This window comes from Balaenoptera musculus, chromosome 9 (genome assembly GCF_009873245.2).
Source record: "Balaenoptera musculus isolate JJ_BM4_2016_0621 chromosome 9, mBalMus1.pri.v3, whole genome shotgun sequence".
Lineage (NCBI taxonomy): Eukaryota > Metazoa > Chordata > Mammalia > Artiodactyla > Balaenopteridae > Balaenoptera > Balaenoptera musculus.
Window position 1 is genome coordinate 18,424,813 of NC_045793.1, and position 21,423 is coordinate 18,446,235.

Here is a 21,423-nt window from a genome sequence, read left to right on the forward strand (position 1 = left end):
GTTGAACTAGATCTCTGAAGTCCCCTTTAGTGCTAATAACCTGTGAAAGTTGGATAATGGTTCTATTTTGCTCTTAAGGCTAATGTGACATGACTACTCTGTTTGTTTCTTCTTTTCTGTAGCTGTATAAAAGACCAACAGTGGAGATGCAGTTTCATGAACCCACCAAAGATCCGTATTTTTTTTTTTTAAATCGTGCCCAAGTAGTGAACCTCGGTTATAGAACAGTGATAGAACTGTTGCTATACTGTATCATCATTCTTTACTCATTCATTTTAAGCCAGTTTTGGAGAAAGAGGGAGAATTTGATGAAGGGAAACTATGGACCAGGTTCTTTGTCATTCGTTTGGAGGCAGGGAAGGTCTTAACCCTTTTGTTTATTACTTAACTCTTTTCTCTCCTTCCTCCACCAGCCTTATTAGAATAATGTTGAACTCATAACTTTCCTTGATACCCATGGGTGCACATCTGCTAACTTTTAGTTTCTGATATACCAGGAGGTGCTGACTAGATTGTTGGGAAGGCAGATAGAAAGTGATTGGCAGCCAGAATGTTGGAGAGAGCCGAATTTGGGGGATCTGTCAAAAGTACTCCTTGAGAAGGGTTTGAAGTAATGCTCATGATGGTCGCAATCAGAGGGAGGATTATAGTGAATATGATTAGGGAGGTGGGAATCTTTGAACTTGGCTAAGTGGGCTAAAGGCCCCAGAAGGAGGAAATTTAAGGTGTCTATACATTGATTTTGTACAAATCAGTTTAGAGACAATAAAAAATATTTATTGCTGGTAAGTTTACTATGTATTGAGGCTGTGAAGGGCTTCATGATCAGTAGAGGAGAAAAATCAGGGTGACCTTACTAAGAAGGCTTTATCATTGGTAATAAATGTGGAGGCAGCTCAAGAATTACTAGGACCTAGGTCCAGGGGTGCTGGCATTAGTGGGCTACATGATCTTCCGGAGACGTTCTTTCCAAAGTCAGAGGGTTCATATTGGAGAAGACTTCTTTAATAAGAGGTGATAAGGAGAGAGCTCATTTTAGGCCTATGACTTAACCTCAGCAGCCAATTCTCCCTTTTTCCTAAATCTAGTACTTAACTCCCCAGACAGGCAGAATCCCACTTCACCCTTGCACACTGCCACAACTTTGTCCCAACGCTTCTGTCTCCCTCTTTCAACACTACTTTTTTTTCCAACCAGAGAGCATTTCTTGCCTCTGCAAGTTTTTTATTTACCTACCTCTATTTATTCCTACTAATTTTTTTTTTTTTTTTGCTGCACCATGCAGCTTGTGGGATCTCAGCTCCTTGACCAGGGACTGAACCTGGGCCACGGCAGTGAAAGCGCAGAATCCTAACCACTAGGTGACCAGGGAATTTCCTGCTACTCCAGTAAATTAATGGAACTTTTATTTTGATTTTATAACTCTTGGATATGGATGTACTTGATTTTCTTAATACAAAATCCAGTCACCTGTGGGTACTGGAGGCATACAGAGCACCACCCAAAGGCTGGATAAAATTAAGCCATAGTCTCAGTCTGATGTTTGGATTATAGGTCCTACCTCTTCTTTAGAATCTATGGTTTGTTTTTACTTATGTACAGAGATTTCTTATTTTCATTTCAAATAACATGATGTTAGTAAGATTAATCTGAAGAACTATTACACAGAAAGAAATTAATCTAGGGGGTGACTAGTGAGAACATTTTATCATGAGTCTAAATATACTTAAAAATCACTGTCCTGGTTTTATACTTTTGAAATCATTGTTGCTTGGTGAGAGGACAGTGAATTTTCTTAAACATTAGTTTCTCTCTCTTATTTCTCCTGAAAGCCTAGGAAGACCAGAGATGAGTGTTTTAGTTATTAAATCCTACTACTTCTAAATATTATCTTTAAAATTTTTCTTAATGTAACTGTCTAACCCTTTCAGATTGGAAAACTTAAAGTCAGCTTCATTAGAAAACTTGAAGTTTCAAATTGTTAGGGTAACTTTTGAGGCAAAGAAGATCCCTGTGATTTACTTATTTTTGGATGATGACAGTTTGATATTTGACTGAATTCTGATTAGCAAAACAGGAACATTTAGGAAAATTTAAAGCTTGTTTTGAAAATAATTTTTGTACATCTGAAAACTTCATACCAAGACTGATAGTCAAATGTATTCATTTATCGCTCAATAGAAAAAAAAAAACTATCTTAGAAGATATGGTAATTAGAGGTAATGATTAGAGGTAATCATCTCCTAAATCCTAAAAATTTATATTGTCAGAACCTAATTCATTCATTCTGTAAATTAACTCTTGAATACTTACAATCTGTTAGGTACTTTGATGTTGGAGATGAAGTGGTTTAGCAAGCAGACAGTCTCTACCCGTACAAGCTTACAGACAGTGGAGAAGACAGAATTAAGTACTTGTAAGCATGCCGAGCATTTATAAACAGGGAAAGTACAGGGCTTTTTGAGAACATGTAACAGTGGGGAATTTAGCTAGTACAGAGATCCACAAAAAGCCTCCCTGAGGAAAGGATGATTAAAAATGATTAGGGATTAGCTGGGCAGCGAATAAGGAAAAGGATGTTTCAGGTTTGTGACTGCATGAAAGAGCAGCTTCTTTGAGGAACTGAAAGACTTTAAAGACACAACCATTTCATTTTACAAACGGGAAACCGAGGCACAGGGAAGTTGAGTGACTTGCCTAGGATCACTCAGCTATTTCATAGCAGAGCCAGGGCTAGAAACCACCCCCATCCTCCCCACCTCGCTGGTCTTAGAGCTCCTATTCCAATGTATTTTACACCAGTGAATGGTATGTTGTTCCTCCATCCGTCCATTTATCCATCCATCCTTCCATCTGCTTACCACATTTTTTATTTTCTCTGTGGTGTTCATGAACACTTGACTGTATTCCCAAAGAATATATAGGAAGACATTTTACACATTAGTTATGCCATTGGAATTTATAATCCTATCATGTGGCCTTTTATATGGTAGTTAGTACTAAAGTTGGCTCACTGTGAAGTAAATATAGGACATTAAATATATGGGTAATGTGGTGATATGCAAGGTGTTCTGCCTACTACCCATACTCTTTACCTTTTTTATTTACTAGAGTATTGTTTTGCTCGTTGACTTATGTTCAGACAGAATCTGTAATGTGCAACTTAATATAGAACGTCTACATTATTTAAATTTCCCTTGCCTGGGCAAACCATTTCTTATCAGCCGTAGGCCACTGGCCATAGGCCATTTTCTAATACATTAAGGCCCACCAGTGTTTTATATCCATGTTATTCTTTTCTTTTTTAAGATTTAGATCTGTATTTATTTATTTATTTGGCTGTGTTGGGTCTTAGTTGCAGCGTGTGGGCTTAGTTGCCCTGCAGCATGTGGGATCTTAGTTCCCTGACCAGGGATCGAACCCGCTTCCCCTGCATTGGAAGGCAGATTCTTAACCACTGGACCACAGGGGAAGTCCCCCATGTTACTCTTTTTGTTCAATACTAAGACAGTTTAATTTTTCAATAAGCATTTATTGAGTACCTACAGTGTGCCAGGCATTGTGTAAGACATTGAACATAAACCAATAAAAAGGTAGTCCCTGTTTATTTATAAAAGCAACAGTACACTATGAGGAGTGTTGTGTGCTGTGGAGGCACAAGAGATGGTACCTGACCTTGGGGGGAAGATGTGTACTCTCCTGCTATCTCTGGGGTAAAGTGCTTCAGGCACAGGAATTATACAAATGCTTCTGGATGAGAAAGAGCTCAGTCTGCAAATGATTTGTTTGGCTGGAAAATTAGAGTGAAATGGTGAGAGAGGAGGCTGACAAGGTAAGTGGTAAGGGATAATGAAGGGCTTTTAAAACATGCTAACGAGTTTGCACTTTATCTTAAAGGCAATGGGAAGCTATTAACTATTCTTAAGAACAGGATGACATGGCTAGATTTGTGCTTTGAAAATAGTATTCTGGCTGCTCAGTGTAATTATGTACAAATCTTATGTTGTTATAAAAGTGTTACTCAAATACTGGCCAGAATTTATTTCCATAAGCCAGCTTTTAACCTTTTCAGACCCAGTACCCACTTTTTTTTAAACTAATATTTTATAACACCCTTTAAGTTTCATGCAATGACTTCTTGATAATATAATCTGTCTGTGTAGATACATAATTTGAAAAAAGTGAAGGAGAAATTAGAAATTATAAAAAGACTGTTTCTGCATGTAAATACTTGGGTACCTCTGCTCTAGAACCTTGCTACTCGAGGTGTGGCCGCTGGGCTGGTAGCATTAGTATCACCTGGGAGCTTAATTATGCAGACCCTCAGGGTCTGAAATATGTATTTTAACTAGATTCTCAAATGACTTGTATGCGTATATAAGTTTGTAAAGTACTTTTTTTACAGTATGTTATAAAATAGGTGTTTGCATCTGTTTGTAGAATCACTGTGAATATGACAACTACAAAGGCAGATTGTTACAGGTGTATGTATTGGCAACTCAGGTACCATGAAGTGCCAATGATGTGATTTTTCTGAAGCAATTCTTAGTAAAATTTCAAACAAAGCACTTGTGGTTGTCCCTTAATTACACAGTATTTGCTTTTAAATTCAACATATGTCAAAACTGGGGAACTACTTTATGTTTATAATTTGTTTCTAGGTTCACTTAATTGTAAACAGGCCTCTCAGCTAGATGAATGTCTTGTAGAACATTCAAAAGTGGTGCAGGACAATACTTTGTGGTGCAGGGCTAGCCTGAGTGCTGTAAGCTTTCCCTGGCTCCCATCCACTGAACACGAATAGTGTCTCCCAGTTACTTTGACAACCTCCCCTAATAAAAGCTCCCACAGAGTTCCAAAATGTTCCAGCATCCCTTGATGCTGCCTTTATTGAGAACTACTGCCGTAAACTTGGATATGATATGAGCTGCTGATGTAGCACAACTTGTAACCAGCCTGAATCCTTTGAAGCAGGTATTTTGGCTGAGGCCTTTTGCTGAGTTGGTATGCATCAAGCTGGAATATTGAACACAGTTCTGTACTCCACTGGCCAGAAAGCTTTTCAAGATATACTCTTCCCTAACCCTCTATTCTAAGACTTTTTTGTGAACAACCCAGGAGTCATTGCCTTTACCACACTTACCGCCATATCCCTCGGGGGATTTGGGTAGAAGAAAGATTGAAAGCCAATGTAGTCACTTCACCTTCTAATCCATTAAAATTGGCTGTAGAAAACATAAGGCCTAAACCCTATACTTATAAAAACCTAAAATAAAATGAGGTAAAAAAAATTATATAAATCAAGTTGAAAACTGTTAAGAATTAATGACACCCCAATCACAGACTGTTTCACAAAGCTTTGGTTCTGTCAGATGCAGAACATATTAGCTAAGTTGTAAGTGTGTGAGAATATTATCAAGAGTATAAGAGTATTTGGAAAGGATACTTTGCACATACTTGAACAGATATGTGCATAAAGCTTTCATTGAGAGAGAGCTTGCTATTTGGACAGATTGTAGGAACAGTAGGTCTATAGATGAATTCTAGGAAAAGAGCAAAATTTAATTTTGAGGTAGTTGCAAGTCATGGGAGAGGTTTTTGTATCAGGTTAGCCAAGGTTAAGTAAGTTTTAGAGAAGCTAAGTGAATGCATATAGTGATCACATAGTAAAGGAGATGACACAAGTATGAGGGAAAATGACCACCAAGAAGTATCCAGGTAGTAGAGAAAATATTGTATAAATTTGTTTCCCCAGTTTTCTTTTCATCCATCACCTCACATTTGTTATTTATTAGGAAAAGGAGAGAAAAAAAAACAGGAGACAGTTGAGAAATGGTGAAATTGACACAAGGAAAATTTATTGACACACACAGAGTAATAAATCATAAAGCATAGAATTTTGAAGAACATTCTGTTACCATATTTGGAATGCGTAACTTATAAACAATGCTTTAATATAATATATAAAATATTATATACAGTAGATTTACGAGTAAAGACTGTCTCTACTGGTGTCTGTTCTTGAGTTTCTGTTTCTGTTTAACACATAATCTTGGTCATTGTTCTGAGAATTACTTTCTTATAATGATCATCTATCAATGAAAATGTGGTTAAGATATTTGATCTGTTTTGTGTTTAAGAATACTGTGAAGCTAAAATCCCTTAGATTATTGGTATAGATATTAGAATGTAATAGATAATACTGAACTTAGTCTCAGTTTCTATTCAGTGGGTCAATAAAGAATAGCTTTTAGACTTTGTTGATGATTTCCTGTAGGTTAACCACACAAATTGTAATTAGGAAGTAGTCACATTTACTAGAAAACTTTAAAAATTATTTTATTTTCACTGAAGAGGGATGGTGTATGTCCCCATTATAAGGATAAAGTTGATGAAATGGGGACAGTTTATACCTTATTTCTTCTTCTTTTATAGGTTTTAAAACGACCAGAATATTTTGGGAAGTTTGGTAAAATACATAAAGTTGTCATCAATAATAGCACATCATATGCAGGCTCACAGGTAACTAATTATAGGGATTTTTGCCTTTCCTCCCTATGGTCTGGGCTTGACCTGGGCTGCTCAGAAGGAAAACTTGCCCTCTGTGGTTAGAAAGCTTAAGGGTCAAAGATTTAAGCAGTGTAGTGACCTCTGTTGGTGGGGTGGGGGAATTTTTGGTGCTTATTTGACCTTTTCAGGACTTAACAGTGAATTGATAGTAATAAGACGGAAATAGTAAAACAAAGATCTAGTGATGGTCTGAAGGGGAGGGGGAATTGAGTCTATTATCAGGCAGTTAAATTATATAATGATTTCTAATTAATAATGTTTTCAGATATTGTGAACTTAATAGAGCGTCTTTGTTATGCTGGTATTAGCAGATAGAATACTGTTAGAGATTGCATTTATTTGGGGGAGAACATAGTTTGAATCTGTCTTCAAATCTTATTTTTTTTTAATCTAACTTTCAAAGTTTGTTTTTTGTAACCTTGACGAGCCTGTCAGATGACTTTTTTAAAAAGTAAATGCCAAGCCAAAGATGATATTTTATTCATATTTATTTTAGTCTACTTAAAATCAGATAAAAGTCATTAAGTATGATTGTCTTAAGATGAGCTAGTATATGGTTTAATCAAAGCTACTACTACTTCTAATCATTGTCATTATTATTAATGAAAGTAGTAGTAAAGGCCTTTAGAATTCCTTAGGCAGGTTGCAAGATAATTTTGTTGTTGTTGTTGTTGTTAAGTTTTTGTTGAATTTGATACTAATAACAGTGGGTTTTCACTTTAGGGTCCAAGCGCCAGTGCTTACGTAACCTATATCCGGTCGGAAGATGCTCTCAGAGCCATACAGTGTGTCAACAATGTGGTGGTAGATGGCAGAACACTTAAGGTAATATGGTCCTCTTGATTTTTTTTTTTTTTTTTAAGGGGGAAGGGATAACATGTATTAAGTAGAGAAGAGCATAGCTTTTACATATTACATGAAGGGAGTCTAATTTGAAGATTGCTTCTTAGGCATCCATTCCAACCTATGACAGCTAATTTGTTTATAGCTGACCTATGTAGGGTCCTGTTTTACCAGCTAGGAGTAAACACATTCATTATTAGGGGATAATCTTGAAAAATATCCTTATATTTACACATATTTTATTTTGTGAAAATGGATTTATTACTCTCCTTGTCAGAAATAGATAATTGTTCTGATTTGTTGTCCTTAAATATTTGGGCATTGAACAGTTCAGGTTTGCATGAAGGGTCCCACCAAGCAATGCTTTTAAGTAAGTGGAAGAAGGATGGCATAATTAGAAAAAGGAATTTGTCTTATGTGCCTAACCACTTAAAACATGGAACAGATTTTGTCTTTCTACGCTTCTGACCTCTAGGGAAATGATCTGGGTGCTCAAGCTCTGGAAACCATAGGCCGAGATTTTTTTTTTTTAGTTCTTTTAAATGATCATCATCTTTAATAAATCCTGCTAATAATAGTTTAGTTCTCTAGTATTCACAGCCATACTTTGTTTTGTTGTGCCTGTGCCTCATTTTAGGTGAAATGAAAACACTAAATATGGAAATTTTCATTGTGGTGTCAGTTCACATTTTGGGTCTTTTTCCCCCCGCTTTCCTCCTCTTGCTGCAGGCATCTCTAGGTACAACAAAATACTGCAGTTACTTCTTAAAGAATATGCAGTGTCCAAAGCCTGACTGCATGTACCTACATGAATTGGGGGACGAGGCGGCCAGCTTCACAAAAGAGGAAATGCAGGTAGTAAAGTAATGTGAATTATCAACTTTGCAGAAAAGGAAGTATTTTTCTTTATAAGTTAAAATTACAAAAGCAAAAACTAAGAATTTTCTTTTTCTTTAAACTGGTATTACTTTAAAGTAGCATTTTCCAAATATGTAGTGTTCCATGGAATATCAGTTCTGCAGGATATTGTTACAATAAAAGTGGGTCTGTGGTCCACTAAGTTTGAAAATGCTTGATTAATGAAGATAAATAGATTCCCCCCCACCCCAGCAACACTTCTTAGAGTCTTTAATATGCTAATACATATCCCAGAGGGGTATGTAGAACCAGGACTTAATTGACCAAGGAAGGCATTTTGGTAAATGCTACTTTAGGGGGAATGTCAGCAAAATGAAAGCTAAGTGGGATATTGTAAATATGAGGTCCCCCACCCCATCTCTACTCTTCACAGAGCATGCTAGAAAATAATACTCTATTAGATGCTGCTGAAAAGCTAACATTATTTTTATAAAATGATTCTTCCCATGAAAGTATCCAGTGAGTCAGTGTCCTGTAAAGGGTGAATTGAAGGCTTATTTTCCTGTGTTCTTTTTTACATTTCCTGTTCTCCTGTCTCCTTTCAATTTGTAGTATAAACATGCCTTTACAAGTAAAAATGTTGACCATACGGCATATTAAATGAGGATTATGCCAAAGCACAATACTGCACTTCCCTGTTATAGGTGAGGACTTCAGATTGTTGCTGTGGACTTTTGCAGGAATACTTCTCATTTAGAAGGTGGGGGGCATTGATTACTGCCTTTCATTCTCCAAGTCAAACTAGAGACAGTCTAGGAGGGGCTCCTTTCAGAGCAGATTGTTAAATGGAATATTACCTTTTTTGACTTGGAGTTACTACAGATTAAATCCCATTATAATAAATACATTGGGATGTCTTGACAGTATGTATTGTCTTTATGATCTAAAAACAGTGTTAAAATAAGTTCTCTGTGATATTTAACGGGGATGGATGACTTACTTATTTCTTGCTTATCCAATAAATGCATCTTGATTTTTTTCTTCTTTTGGATGAAGTCTAAGGTTGAACCATTTCATGCTGAATTTTGACTAGTGGGAACTGTGCTTTACCTATGGGTACTATTACAATGAAAATCTCTGTCAAGGAATTTCTAAGCCCCAGTTGATCTCACTTAAGTATTATTGAAGAGTAAAAGGAAATGGATGGACAGTCCCTTAGAATTTATTTGTAATGGGATTTAACCTGTCTCTATGAACTGCCCCTGTTAAATCATTTGAATACCAATTTGAGCTCTTTGTGGCTAACGAAAGCCATAATATCTCCTGAAGTATTGCTTGCATAAAGAATTTTCAGGGCTTTTTATGTTTTAAAGATGTAAAATCCACATCTAAACTGTGTTTTTTCTTAACAATTTAAAATTGATTTCATATTGTTGTCCTGAATTCATCTCGCTCTTCTTTATCTTAGTTTAAAATTACTTTGAAAAGGGGTTTCCTCGTTAAAACACTTGGTCAATGTAGAAAGGAAACTTGAGCAAATTATATCATGGCAAAACCAGATCTTTCCTTGTTACTGCATAACTCAAAATTTAGTACCATATGAAATATTTATAGACCCAGGTGAACAGGCAAGAGCCCTCTCAGAACAGGGAACAATGCATTGTGCAATATATATGATACAGTTGTGCTCAATTAGATGATACTGCCCTTGTTTTTATTGTTTCGTTTTTGCTTTGATCTGTTCTGTTCTGGTTTTGGTTTTCCCATAACGTCTATTTAGACCACACTGTTAAAGTAATTAACAACCCTGAAGGTAAGTAAAAAATGTCATTGCAGTCATAATATACATGCAGATAGTAAAAAGTTATTCAGAGTAATTTCATTGTATTGTAATTTATTTTTTGTATGTGCCTAGTTTCCACAGTCAGTCTTTGTCTGATTTATTCCATCACATTTGCGACACTGCTTTCTGATAGACAGCTACCAACTCCAGTAAATACAGAGTTGTCTTTGTTGTGTATAGAGCAGGGATTCGCAAACTTTTTATGTAAAGGGCCAGTTAGTAAATGTTTTAGGTTTTCTGGGCATATGATCTCTGCAGCAACTACTCAACTTTGCTGTTGTAGCACGAAAGAGGTCATAGATAACACATGAATGAATGAGCATGAGTGTTGCAGTAAAACTTTATTTATAAAAACAAAGTGGCTGGCTCTAAATTGCCATCCTCTGGTCTAAAGTTTAAAATATATTAATTTTTATGTAAAAACAAATTAATGTGCTAATTAGTGTTAGGATAATGAAAAATATAGTAAAACTCTTCATCTGTGTGTTACTTATCAATCTTCTGAAAAGAGAGACTGATTTTTCAGTGATTTTCAGAAAATTCTGTAATGACCTGTTAGAAGACTTAATTCTTATGTGAAAGATGGGGAAGTAAGTTTAAAAGGGCCCCTCTGGTTTTTCAAACTAGCAAAAATGTTGTCTGTTAATATTCTTTTCTCCACATAAAGTGGTTAATGAAATGCCTTAAGTAATGGAATATGTCTCATGTAGTTTTGTTGCAAGAACTTTCATTGGTCTAGAAGTTCTGTGACATTTTCCTCACAGGTTTCTCTGACGCCATGACAAATCCTTATGTGTTTTATTTAGAATAGGTTTAGTAATTCATAAAGTACATCAGCATTTTATACCAGCCACTTTGTGAGTCCCACTGCAGTTTTAATTTCTTCTTCCACTAGGCGGGTAAACACCAAGAATATGAACAGAAGCTACTTCAAGAATTATATAAATTAAACCCCAATTTTCTTCAACTGTCTACGGGTTCAGTTGATAAGAATAAGAACAAAGTGACACCACTGCAGAGGTATGATACGTAAGTACCGATATTAGTGTAATCAGATACCTTACCTTCATGTCTGTCAATCTTCTCTTTTCATTCTACATCTTTTTCAGGCAGGATCCTTCTTGACAGTGTCTGTCATTTGTGCAGAATTGTTGTACTATATAGGAAATGTTGAGTCACAATTTCTGGGTTTGAATATTTGCTGCCTGCTGCTCCCTGGTAATACTGCAGATGAGCCTCTTGATGCTTCCCCTTTGCATTGATTTGCAGACTACCCTGAGCCCTGGGAACACTCTCCTTGATAAAAAGGAAATTAAGAGATGTGGGTTATTTAAAAGGCTCTTGTCACCTAATTGGGGTTTCCCTCCTGATGTAATGAGGGGGAAAACACTGTAAAAGGGACAGTGGGCGTTATCTGAAGTGTTTTTTGTTGGGGATAGAAGTATTCATGGTTGTCTAGTCTCAGGAATCACCAAAGTCTTATGTCCTCTGAGTGAGGAGGGTATCCCATATTCAGATCTTATTCATCTTGGAGACAACTTATTTTTGCATAGACCTATATTCTGTTGATGTTTAAACAAATTTATAATTTTATGTATTGAGTCTTATTCTGATATGGTGATCTTCACATCTTGGATTGTATTTGGTTATGGCCTGTGAGAAAATGGTATGATTAATAAAACAATAATTTTGGGGTTATACTTTATTCTGAATGTACCTTAAGTTTGATGTGTCAGGATCTTTTTTTTTTTTTTAATTAAGTCTGACTTTTGTAAAGTGAATTCATTTAAAGTAAATAGCTGTAATTAATTTAAATAGGTCGATTTTCTTTTTAAAAAAATTTATTCCAAAGTTAAATTCGTTTAAGTGATGTTTTAAATGTCTGGTTATTACAGAGTCCCATTGTAGTCCCATGTTTATTTAGCACTAAAATAATGTAAGGGCCATTTTTTAAACATAGCTAATAATAACTACATGGATTGTTACCAGAGTCAGTTTCTTCAAAACTTATTCTTGTATTTAAATTCTTGAAGTCCTTGTTAAGTCTATTCACTTTGATAGTAAAGATTATTTATAAAGGCAATTCAAATTTAAATACTTCCTGTTTATTTGCACACACATATGTACATGTATATATAAATATATGAGGCCATAGAGCAAAACATAAAATTACTATATAATAAACTACGTGAAATTTGTTTTATCAAAGCTAAGAATAAAAGCTAAGTTTAAACTCTTTTTGGGTTGATAAGCTTTGACCCTTTCCGTTGATCTTTTTGTCCCCACCCCATATGTTTATTTGATTATGAACCTATGCTATTATTTACCTCATTGGTTGCTAACTCTGTAGTACATTATGTAAGAATGAGGTTATTGTAGTAAAAATTTATTTCAGATGCTTTTAAATACACATCTTTATTCTCATTAAAAGTGTTGTCATTCTAATTAAAGTCATATTCTGGGTTTATAGCCCCTAGAGAATTCAGAGCAGAAATGTAAAATTTAGATGATCTCTTTGCTACATTTGTTATTCCCTGAATATAAAAGTAATGTTTCTATTGAAGGAAATCTGAAAAATATACAAAAGCATAAAGAAGAAAGTAAAAATTGTATGTGATCTCAATACGCAGACGTTTTCACTGAAAATGATTTGCTGTATCTTCCTTGCAGTGTATATTTCCTTGTAGTCCTTTTCCTTCCTGTGAATGTATATATACACAAAATACATTGGTTTGTTACATTTTAAAACTTAATACCCATTATTATGAATATTTTCCCATGTTATGAAAGCAATTTTTTATGACTGTGTAGTATTCCATTATATGTGAGTATTTAAAATTTATTAAACCAATCTCCTGCTGGTGTATATTATCTTACTTTCATTTTGGTGCTATTATTTATAATACTGTGATGAACATTTTTTCATGTAAACATTTTGGTTATAGTTTTGATGCTCTTAGAACCGCTGAGTCAATGATTGTGAGTACCTATTTCCTTGAATTGAGTATTTTTTTCTGCACATTTACCAATTTGATAAACAAAAAATCTCATTTTGATTTATAGTTGATTAATATAGTGAACTTATGCATTGTGAACTCGTATCTCTTTGCCATGTTTTATTGGTATTTAAGTGTTTTCTGTGCAGTATATAGACTGGCTTCCCCCATTAGTTGACCAAGTCTGTTTGTTTCAAAATACTTGAGCTTATAGATCAATTTTGGGAGAATTTATACTCTACAGTATAACACTGAATCCTCTCAACCATTAGTGTGGTATATCTCTCTATTTAAGTCTTTTGTGTCTCTCAGGAAAGATTTTTTTTAGTCTTTTCCCTGCATTTTTAAATCTGATCTCCCACCATCATCTCTTCCTATTTGAGAATCCCTAGGCTAAAAATTAAAGAACAGTGTTAGAAAGTGGTGCTAGCAGGCATCCTGTTGCATTACTTTTATAGAGATATCTCCAGTGTTTTATTCTCTCTTAAATATGATTTTAACCATTTATTTGAGATAAATTTTTAATCATAATGTGAAAATACCTTGCTATTTTTAATTTATTGAGCTTTTCTCTTTAGATTGGAAGTGAATATTGGAATTTACCAAATATCTTTTTAGCATTTTAACAGTAGTTAGCTTTCTTTAAATTATTTTTTTTTTGTGATCCCTTACTAATAGATTTACTAATATTTTATTGACTTTGCCTTCATAGAAAGTGTAGTCAGAGCACATTTGTAACTGTTTCAGTAACAGGGGAGGAGTGTCATAGCAGCCACAAGTTGTAGAGGAAAAAAAAGAAGAAAAAGGGGGATTTAAAACAGTATGCCCATTTGATAACTTTGCCCAAAACCAGTGCAACTGAACCTCAGCTAGGACCAGAATAAATTTTGACATAGTTACCTTTGCTTTTCATAAGTACATGATATAGGAAGGTTTTTGGGGGAGGGAGAAGGGTTGTTTTTTGTTTGTTTAATGCAAGTCCCCCAAATTTACTAAGGACAGTTAATGGCCCAGGTTACAGAGAGTTGTGGGTTTGTTGTTTTGTTTTTTTTGACAGTTCCTATAGCTTGTTTTCTTTCCATGCCAACCCCTGTAAGAGAGTAAGTTTGACTGTCAGTATTACTGAAAGTCTGCTTTGGTCTTCATTTCTACGTTGCCACCATACAAGGTACAGGGGTAGGGATGAATTTGTAGATAAGTTTTCTTCTTCCCACAGGGAAGACCTGCCAAGTTAGAATGATGAACAGTACAACTCTTTCTATGGTCCTACCCTACAGAGAACGTTTTTCTTATTCAAGATAAATTGAGAATTAGACTTTCCAGGGACACAAAGAAAAAGAATGGTTCCTTTTCCTCTTTTCTTGGCATTCCTGTGTAGTGAGTAGCAGTTTTAGAAGAATTGCGAGAAAGCAAAACTTGGAACTTTATAGATTGACATTAAACTTAAAATGTACTTTTTTCATTTGTAATTAATCCAGAGTACAAATATTAAAAGTATCATAGCTACTAATCGTCACTGAACCCTGACATGGTCCCCTGATACACATTAATGTTAGTAAGTGAAATTTTCTATAGTATGTCTTATTCCTATCTCACTTAAATGAATAATAAATTAGAGGGTGTGTGTCATTTGTTCTTCACACACACATCTCCATTATTATGAGTTTGAGAGTGTATCAGTCAGATTGAGTATTGACTGTAGATATGCTGTTTTTCTGTATTAGTAAGTTACTTTGAAATGATGAATACAAATGTAAAGAATGGGGAGTAAAGGAGCCATGCAGTAGTGATGCTTATGGACTGGATATTTTGTTTTTAAGTTTGGGGCTTTGAAACACCTTTATTTACATTGAGGCACTATTTGTGCACCAACTGAAGACTGAGATAGGAATAGTAGTAGCTAGATGGCTGCTATATGCCCAGGACAGTGCATAGGCCTACCTACAAGTATTTGGGGGACAGATTATGGGGTGTGCAGATCACTTGAGGTAAGTGGTTCTGACTTGATGTTGTGGCTCAAAGAAGCCACCGTTGAAGGAATCGAGATGTTCAGCTTTAGATTTAGGTAGAAAGAGGGTTGAACAGAAATTTGGTGTCTTCTGTGTTCATTTAATCTCCTCAGTAGTCCTGTGTGGTAGACATCATTGTTATTTTACTACTGGCAAGAATACTAAGTCTCAGAGAGTTTAGATAATTTACCAGTATCCTACACAAATAAGTGATGGACCAGATTCTGACCTAAAGTCTCTGTCACTTTTAAGCCCAAGCTCATTCTCCCACTCTGCCATTTCTTAGTCTAGAATAGGCGAAATTTAAGACTCTAACATGAATTAAAAACTCTGACATGAATCAAACTAAATCAATTAAATGAAACTATGCCATAACTATATATAGTTTGACCTTAAAGATCTTTGGTACTTAAGGCTTAAATATAGTGGATGTACTATAAATTCCAAGGAAGGTTAAGCAAAACCTTCCCTAAACCACAGATTGGTGGCAGTAGAGGATAAGCTAAAGAAAAGGTGAAAGGAAAATTTCTATAGAAATTTGTCAGTTTTTATCACATTGAAGGAAAATGTACATCTTTAAAAAATATATGCAACTATATTTTTACTGAAAGTCAAATATAAGCTCTGATAGACAGAAGGCATAGCCAGAGTGCCTTATTTATTTAGCAGAATGGGGGTAGTCACTGCGTGAATCCTGTTCTTATGTCCTAACATCATTTGGTAAATCCCTGAGATTTAGAAAGGATATGGTCCAAGACTGTACAAAATAGTCTCAGTAGAGCGTGTTAAATCACGCATAGGCGTCTGAGTATCTGTGAACTCTGAAATTTTATGTAAAATGTGTGTGTGTGTGTAAATTTTTCTGGAGGAGGAGCAGTATAAAGCAGTAATTCTCAAAGTATGGCCAAGTGCCATGAAAGGTAGCCTACATTTTTTTTGTAAAATGGATCCCTAGAAAGGCATTCCGTTTTTTGAAATAGGTAAATGATTTGCAGTTCCCTACTTTTATTTTTGTATAAAACTAAGGGCTGCTTACTAGTAAATTAGGTAGATAGTAAAGTTTGCTAAAATTGGATATTTACATTAAAATTCGTGAATTTTGAGATTTTTCTGAACTTATTTCTCAGTCTTTCCTTATTTTTCTTAAATTTTATTCCCATGATGTATTTGGATATATAAAGTTACTGCACATGTACACATACATACTTGGAAAACTAGTAAGTCAGCTCTGGTATCTTGCTCCACCTAAGTAGAATATTTTCAAAAAGGATAGAGAGCTACTGGTATTTTTTCCAGAGGGTGGGTGTAATGAGTGAGGGGAAGGGAGGGGAAGGGTTATGTTGGGAGGGATGGGAGGAAAGGGTTAGAGATAGAGTTTTTGGTGCCCTTATTTCTTAGAATAGAAGAAAAGGCACATCAAATGAGCAATTGTGTGTTTAAATTCAACTTAGTATCTTTTTAAGATCAAACTTTATTACTGAAATACAAAATTATAATGAATAGATGGAGATTTTGCTGTTGTTTTTGAAAGCTTGCCACAGTCTTATGATATGTTTAGGATGGTGGATGTCCATCTTTCAGTTTTAATATTAAGGATAATTAATTTTTTGTGCTTACTAGTAATCAGAACATTTATTTTCATTCATATTTGGTATGTCCTGGAGTTATGAGAAAATTCCAGTTAGAATCATATTTGCCAACTACAGTTAGTCTAGGTTTATTGAGGCATTTTTTTCTTGCCATGTTAATTGTGTCATGTTACTTAAGATGTGGCCATATTTTAGTAGCAAAGTGATATTTTCAATGTTAATGTATATTTGAAGCCCCTGTATCAAAATAAATTCTATAAAAGCAAGCTTCCTGTCTATAACTTAAATTCGTCCTTTGCAGTAGCAAATGTTTATCTCAGTTATTTAAGACTCTGGTGAGCATGAAAAATTAAAATGAATTATTCTCAATAAATATGGGAATATTTCGGAGCGGTGTGAATATGTACTTGGGTATATAGTAACATGACAGAAATTTGGAAATGTCCATTATATTGACATCCGGCTTAAATTTTACTTTATATTCAAAATGCAACAAAAATTAGTACAACCATGACTACTATTTTTATCTTGTGAATGTGAGAAACAAGGGAACTAGACTTCCTCAGTATTTTTCCTATCCCACTCCCAGTTCTTAAAAATGATTTTTTCTTTGATTCTTCTACTACGTGACTACTTGTTTTATGTTGCAAATTTTAGAAAGCAGCCAAGAGACTATATTTAGGAATTTGGTGCTGTCGCCACCAAGGAAATAAAAGGAAATCAAACTCAAAACTGCCCAAAGGGCCAGTTAGAAGGTAGCAGAGTTGGCTGAGCATCTGAAGATCCAAACAGAGGCACAGCTGTGTCACACTACCTGCTTCAGATAGTTGTGAATTTTGGTTTCTTTATCTGTAAAACAGAGTATTTAAATTTGATATTAATGATTCCTTCTGGCTCTAAAGTCTAATAACTTCAGAGACTTTGAGGAGACTTGATGCCTTTTCACTGTGTTCCTTTTCCACTAGTGCAGTGATCATCAGACACGAGGTATCTCAATTTGGACTAACTGAATCAGAATCTCCAAGGACAGAATCTAGATATATATATACTCTGTACTTTCAATAGATAAATGTAAATATTTATATTTTGAAAAGCTCCATAGCACCAGATTCCAACTGTTGGGTTAATTGGAAAATATTTAATCCTGAGAAATCTGTAATTTCACCATAGGTTTCAGAACTATTTAGGACTAGAACTTTAAAAAGATTTTTAATGAGACTGTATGAAAACACGTTTACAAATTTTTGTCTGCAAGGATTTATACACACAGCATTACCTTCTGGCAATAATATCTTGATTGTGTTATGAACCCTAACTACCTATTAGAATTTCTCAATCCCACTTGAAGCCAGTGCTTTTCAGTCAACTGTGTGGTTCAGGTGTCTCAATTTCTCTTTCCCTTCGTATTATTACTGGACAGCGATGATTCCAAGGCTAACATGCTATTCTTCCACTCCTTAAACCAACTGAACTATGAGTGTGGCTGCAGCCAGGACCTTGCGTGTTTGTTACTACAGCACAACTTGCAAAAATTCTGTTGGGACATTCTGGCCTTTCCTCGGGGCCATACCTAATTGGCTGAGACAATCTTTGATCTCTTTAATTCTGATCCAGGCTCAGAGGGCTCATTCGGAGCAAGGAGAGGCAGACCTCGAAGCACCTGTGGAAAGCCAGCATCATGAGATTGAATCCTGGACCCTAGAATTAAGGGCTATGATGGAGAAGCTGGTGAAATCCATCGGCCAACTGAAAGACCAGCAGGATGTCTTCTGCTTCTGATATAAGACCCAGACCCCAGTGAGAATACCCTCTTTGGACGCCCGTCAGACCAGACAGCAGCAGCTTTTGCAGGAAATTCTCAGTGAACTGGACTAAAGGAGAAAGGAGGTGCTAGATGCCTCCAAAGCACTGCTAGGCCGATTAATCACCCTAATTAATGGAAGGTCCAGCAGCAAAACACCTGCATTGGAGCCCCCCTGGACGATGGGTTGGATCAGCTGGAGAAGTGTTCACAGCTGGAGCAAAGTTGTTGTTTCACCTGAATCAGCTGCTGAAGGAACTCAGTTGCCTGGTTAGCTATCAGGATGACCTTCTGACTAAAGGGGTGGACCTGTGGAAGGCCCCATACACAGAGTTGCTTTTAGATCTGTTCCTAGCCTTTGTGGTAGAAACCCAGCCCTATGTTTCCTAAACTCCCCATTGACCCCTCATCCTCAAGACGGGGAGGAAGTTCACTGTCCAGACGAGGCTGCTGATGAGATTCCAGGAAGTGGAATCTGACAGTGGGTGACTGACTGCAAAAGTCTCCACTGACTGTAAGCTTCATCAATTACAGTCATCCCTCAGTATTCACGGGGATCAGTCCCTTAGGATAACAAAATCCTCGGATGCTCAAGTCCCTTATATAAAATGGTGTAGTATTTGCACATAACCTACACACATCCTCCTGTGTACTTTAAATCATCTCTGGATTACTTATGCTACCTAATACAATGTATATGCTAAGTAAATAGTTGCTGGCACAAGAGAAATTCAAGTTTGCTTTTTGGAACTTTCTGAAATGTTTTCTCCTCTGAATATTCTTGAATCTGAGGATGTGGAACCCATGGATGTTGAGGGCCAACTGTACAAAGTTTCCAGAAGTTCAGCATTCTGACTTCAAACCAGAAAACTTTGTCCCCCAAGAAGGAGCAGAATCAGGGTTTAATTTGGGACTCTGCCTGCCTGACTGGTGGAGCCGTGTTCAGGTGGTTCTGGAAAGGGCAACAATAGGGGACTGCTGGGTGCAACAGGAACCACACATTTATCAGCTTCATGGTCGGATGCACCTACCAGGATCTGAAGCAGGAGCTGAAGACAGATACCCTCTGTGTGGTGATTATTTCTAACATGAACCTACTCTTGATTGCCTGGTCCTTGGTTCTCTGGTTCAGTCTGGTCAGCTCACATGCCTAGAATCAGCAATTCTTTTCCAACACCGCCAGGAATGCCAGCTGCTGAAGACCATCTCTGGTACCTTTCTGTTGCACTTAAGTGAATCATTGGGAGGGGGTATTACCTGTTCTTGGTTGAACGATGATGAAGTGCAGCCCTGCACCAGGAGGTACTGCAGTCATTCGTGCTAACTGAGGTCATCCACCACTACCAACCTCTTACTGAGGCAGACTTACCCAAGAACCTGCTGTACTTCCTCTACTCCTGAAGCCCCAGGGATGAGGCTTTTGGGTGCTACTACCAGGAGAGAGTTAATCTTCAGGAACAGAGGAAATAACCTGAAACATAGGCTCATTGTGGTCTCTAACAGACAAGTGGATGAGCTAGAACAACCACTAGAGCCAGAACTTGAGTCATTAGAGCTGGAGCCCACACTGGCACAGGGGGCCAGAGCTAAGCCTGGAGTTAGAGCCACTGCTTGAGCAGGGCTGGATCTGGGACCAGCACTGGAGCCCACACTAGGCATGGTATCACGAAGAGTGCCAGAACCAAACCCAGGACCAGTACTAAAGCTGGATCCTGTTCTAGAGCCATTCCCAGGGAACCCCAGGAAATAGGTCTCTATCGTCATTAGTAAATGTGATATTTATTAAAGTTTGCTTTCCTTTCTTAACTGTCTTGGCATGATAATGGGTGGATGGATGTTGAATGTAAAACAACAAATTTGTTAGTATGACAGAGCTTAATGAAGAAGGAATTTGGACACCTGATGCCAGGAGAGTTGTGAGAACCCTGACCTGTTAGTGGTAGCTTTGAGATATGTGTTTTCTGTTCAGCCATCAGAGTGCAGGAAGTTCACATTTATTGCAATTAGACTTCAGAAATACACTTTTTCTTTCTTTTGGGTTTATACATGCATTTGCAGGGAGTCCCCCATCTTTATTTGCCGTTTTTGCACTTATAGTTGCACTTACTATGGCAGGTTTAATTTTAATTGACCTTTTACCTAAAAAATAAAACTTTCTAGTTATATCCTTATTCCTAAAGCTCTCATTTATTATTCCTTGAATTTGTTAATTATTCTTAAAATAAATTGAAGAATATACTAAAACTGAATGGAACTTAAGCTTACTAATATCTTGCCCTGATCCTGATTTTTCAGCAGCTGTCTTTGGATTGATGACAGTGATCTAGAAATTTTGATCTAGAGATCTTTGATAAAAACCTTCCCAGGTAAAGCGTTAAGTGTTAATGAATCACTGCTTATGAAACTGCAGTTGGCATGGTGGAAAAGATGATATAAGTTATCCTAATTAGTTGTAATCCAGAAACAGTCTCAAGATTTAATTCTGAATGTCATAATATTTTCATATATTGCCCTTGACATTAGCAAGATTGACCTCATCTATATTGAAAATTATTATTTAGTGCTTTTTAATGGTGGCGACTGAGGAGGTGAACCAAGATCAAGACACTGAAGTTCTTCCTATGTAATAGCTTGATTTCATCCTTCTGTTTCTATGACTGCTCCTTCCTCTCAACTTGAAGCCTGTATTCCCTTATTATAAGAATAGTGCAAATTTGGGGAAGGTGGCAGAGTAGATAGCACCCGGAATCAGTCTCTCCACCTGGACAACAGTTGCACTTGCATAATCTGTCTGATGTAACTATTTTGGAACTCTGAGGTCTTTTGAAGGCTTGCACCTTCCAGGGAAAGACTTGGCAGTTAACTTCGGTCAATTTTAGCTCTTAGCACAGTAGCAGCTACCCCTCCCCCACCC

The 21,423-nt window shown here is 36.4% G+C and overlaps 1 protein-coding gene and 1 long non-coding RNA gene across 9 annotated transcripts in view; one reads left to right on the plus strand and one right to left on the minus strand.

The window, feature by feature from the left end:
* Positions 1-21,423, plus strand: part of CNOT4 (CCR4-NOT transcription complex subunit 4) — a 141,875-nt gene that overhangs the window by 76,610 nt on the left and 43,842 nt on the right. For 4 of the 8 annotated variants that reach the window (XM_036862907.1, XM_036862908.1, XM_036862912.1 and 1 more), the window contains 4 exons: positions 6,436-6,522; positions 7,294-7,395; positions 8,143-8,268; positions 11,010-11,143. In XM_036862907.1, coding sequence (XP_036718802.1) covers positions 6,436-6,522; positions 7,294-7,395; positions 8,143-8,268; positions 11,010-11,143 — 449 coding nt within the window. The remainder of the gene's footprint in view (positions 1-6,435; positions 6,523-7,293; positions 7,396-8,142; positions 8,269-11,009; positions 11,144-21,423) is intronic. The other 4 variants (XM_036862913.1, XM_036862909.1, XM_036862915.1 and 1 more) reach the window with 2 other exon arrangements.
* Positions 404-20,610, minus strand: LOC118900510. Its single transcript, XR_005021167.1, has 3 exons — positions 19,147-20,610; positions 2,898-2,901; positions 404-414 (listed from the first exon to the last, which is right to left on the minus strand). It is a non-coding gene; the product is annotated as an uncharacterized LOC118900510 (long non-coding RNA).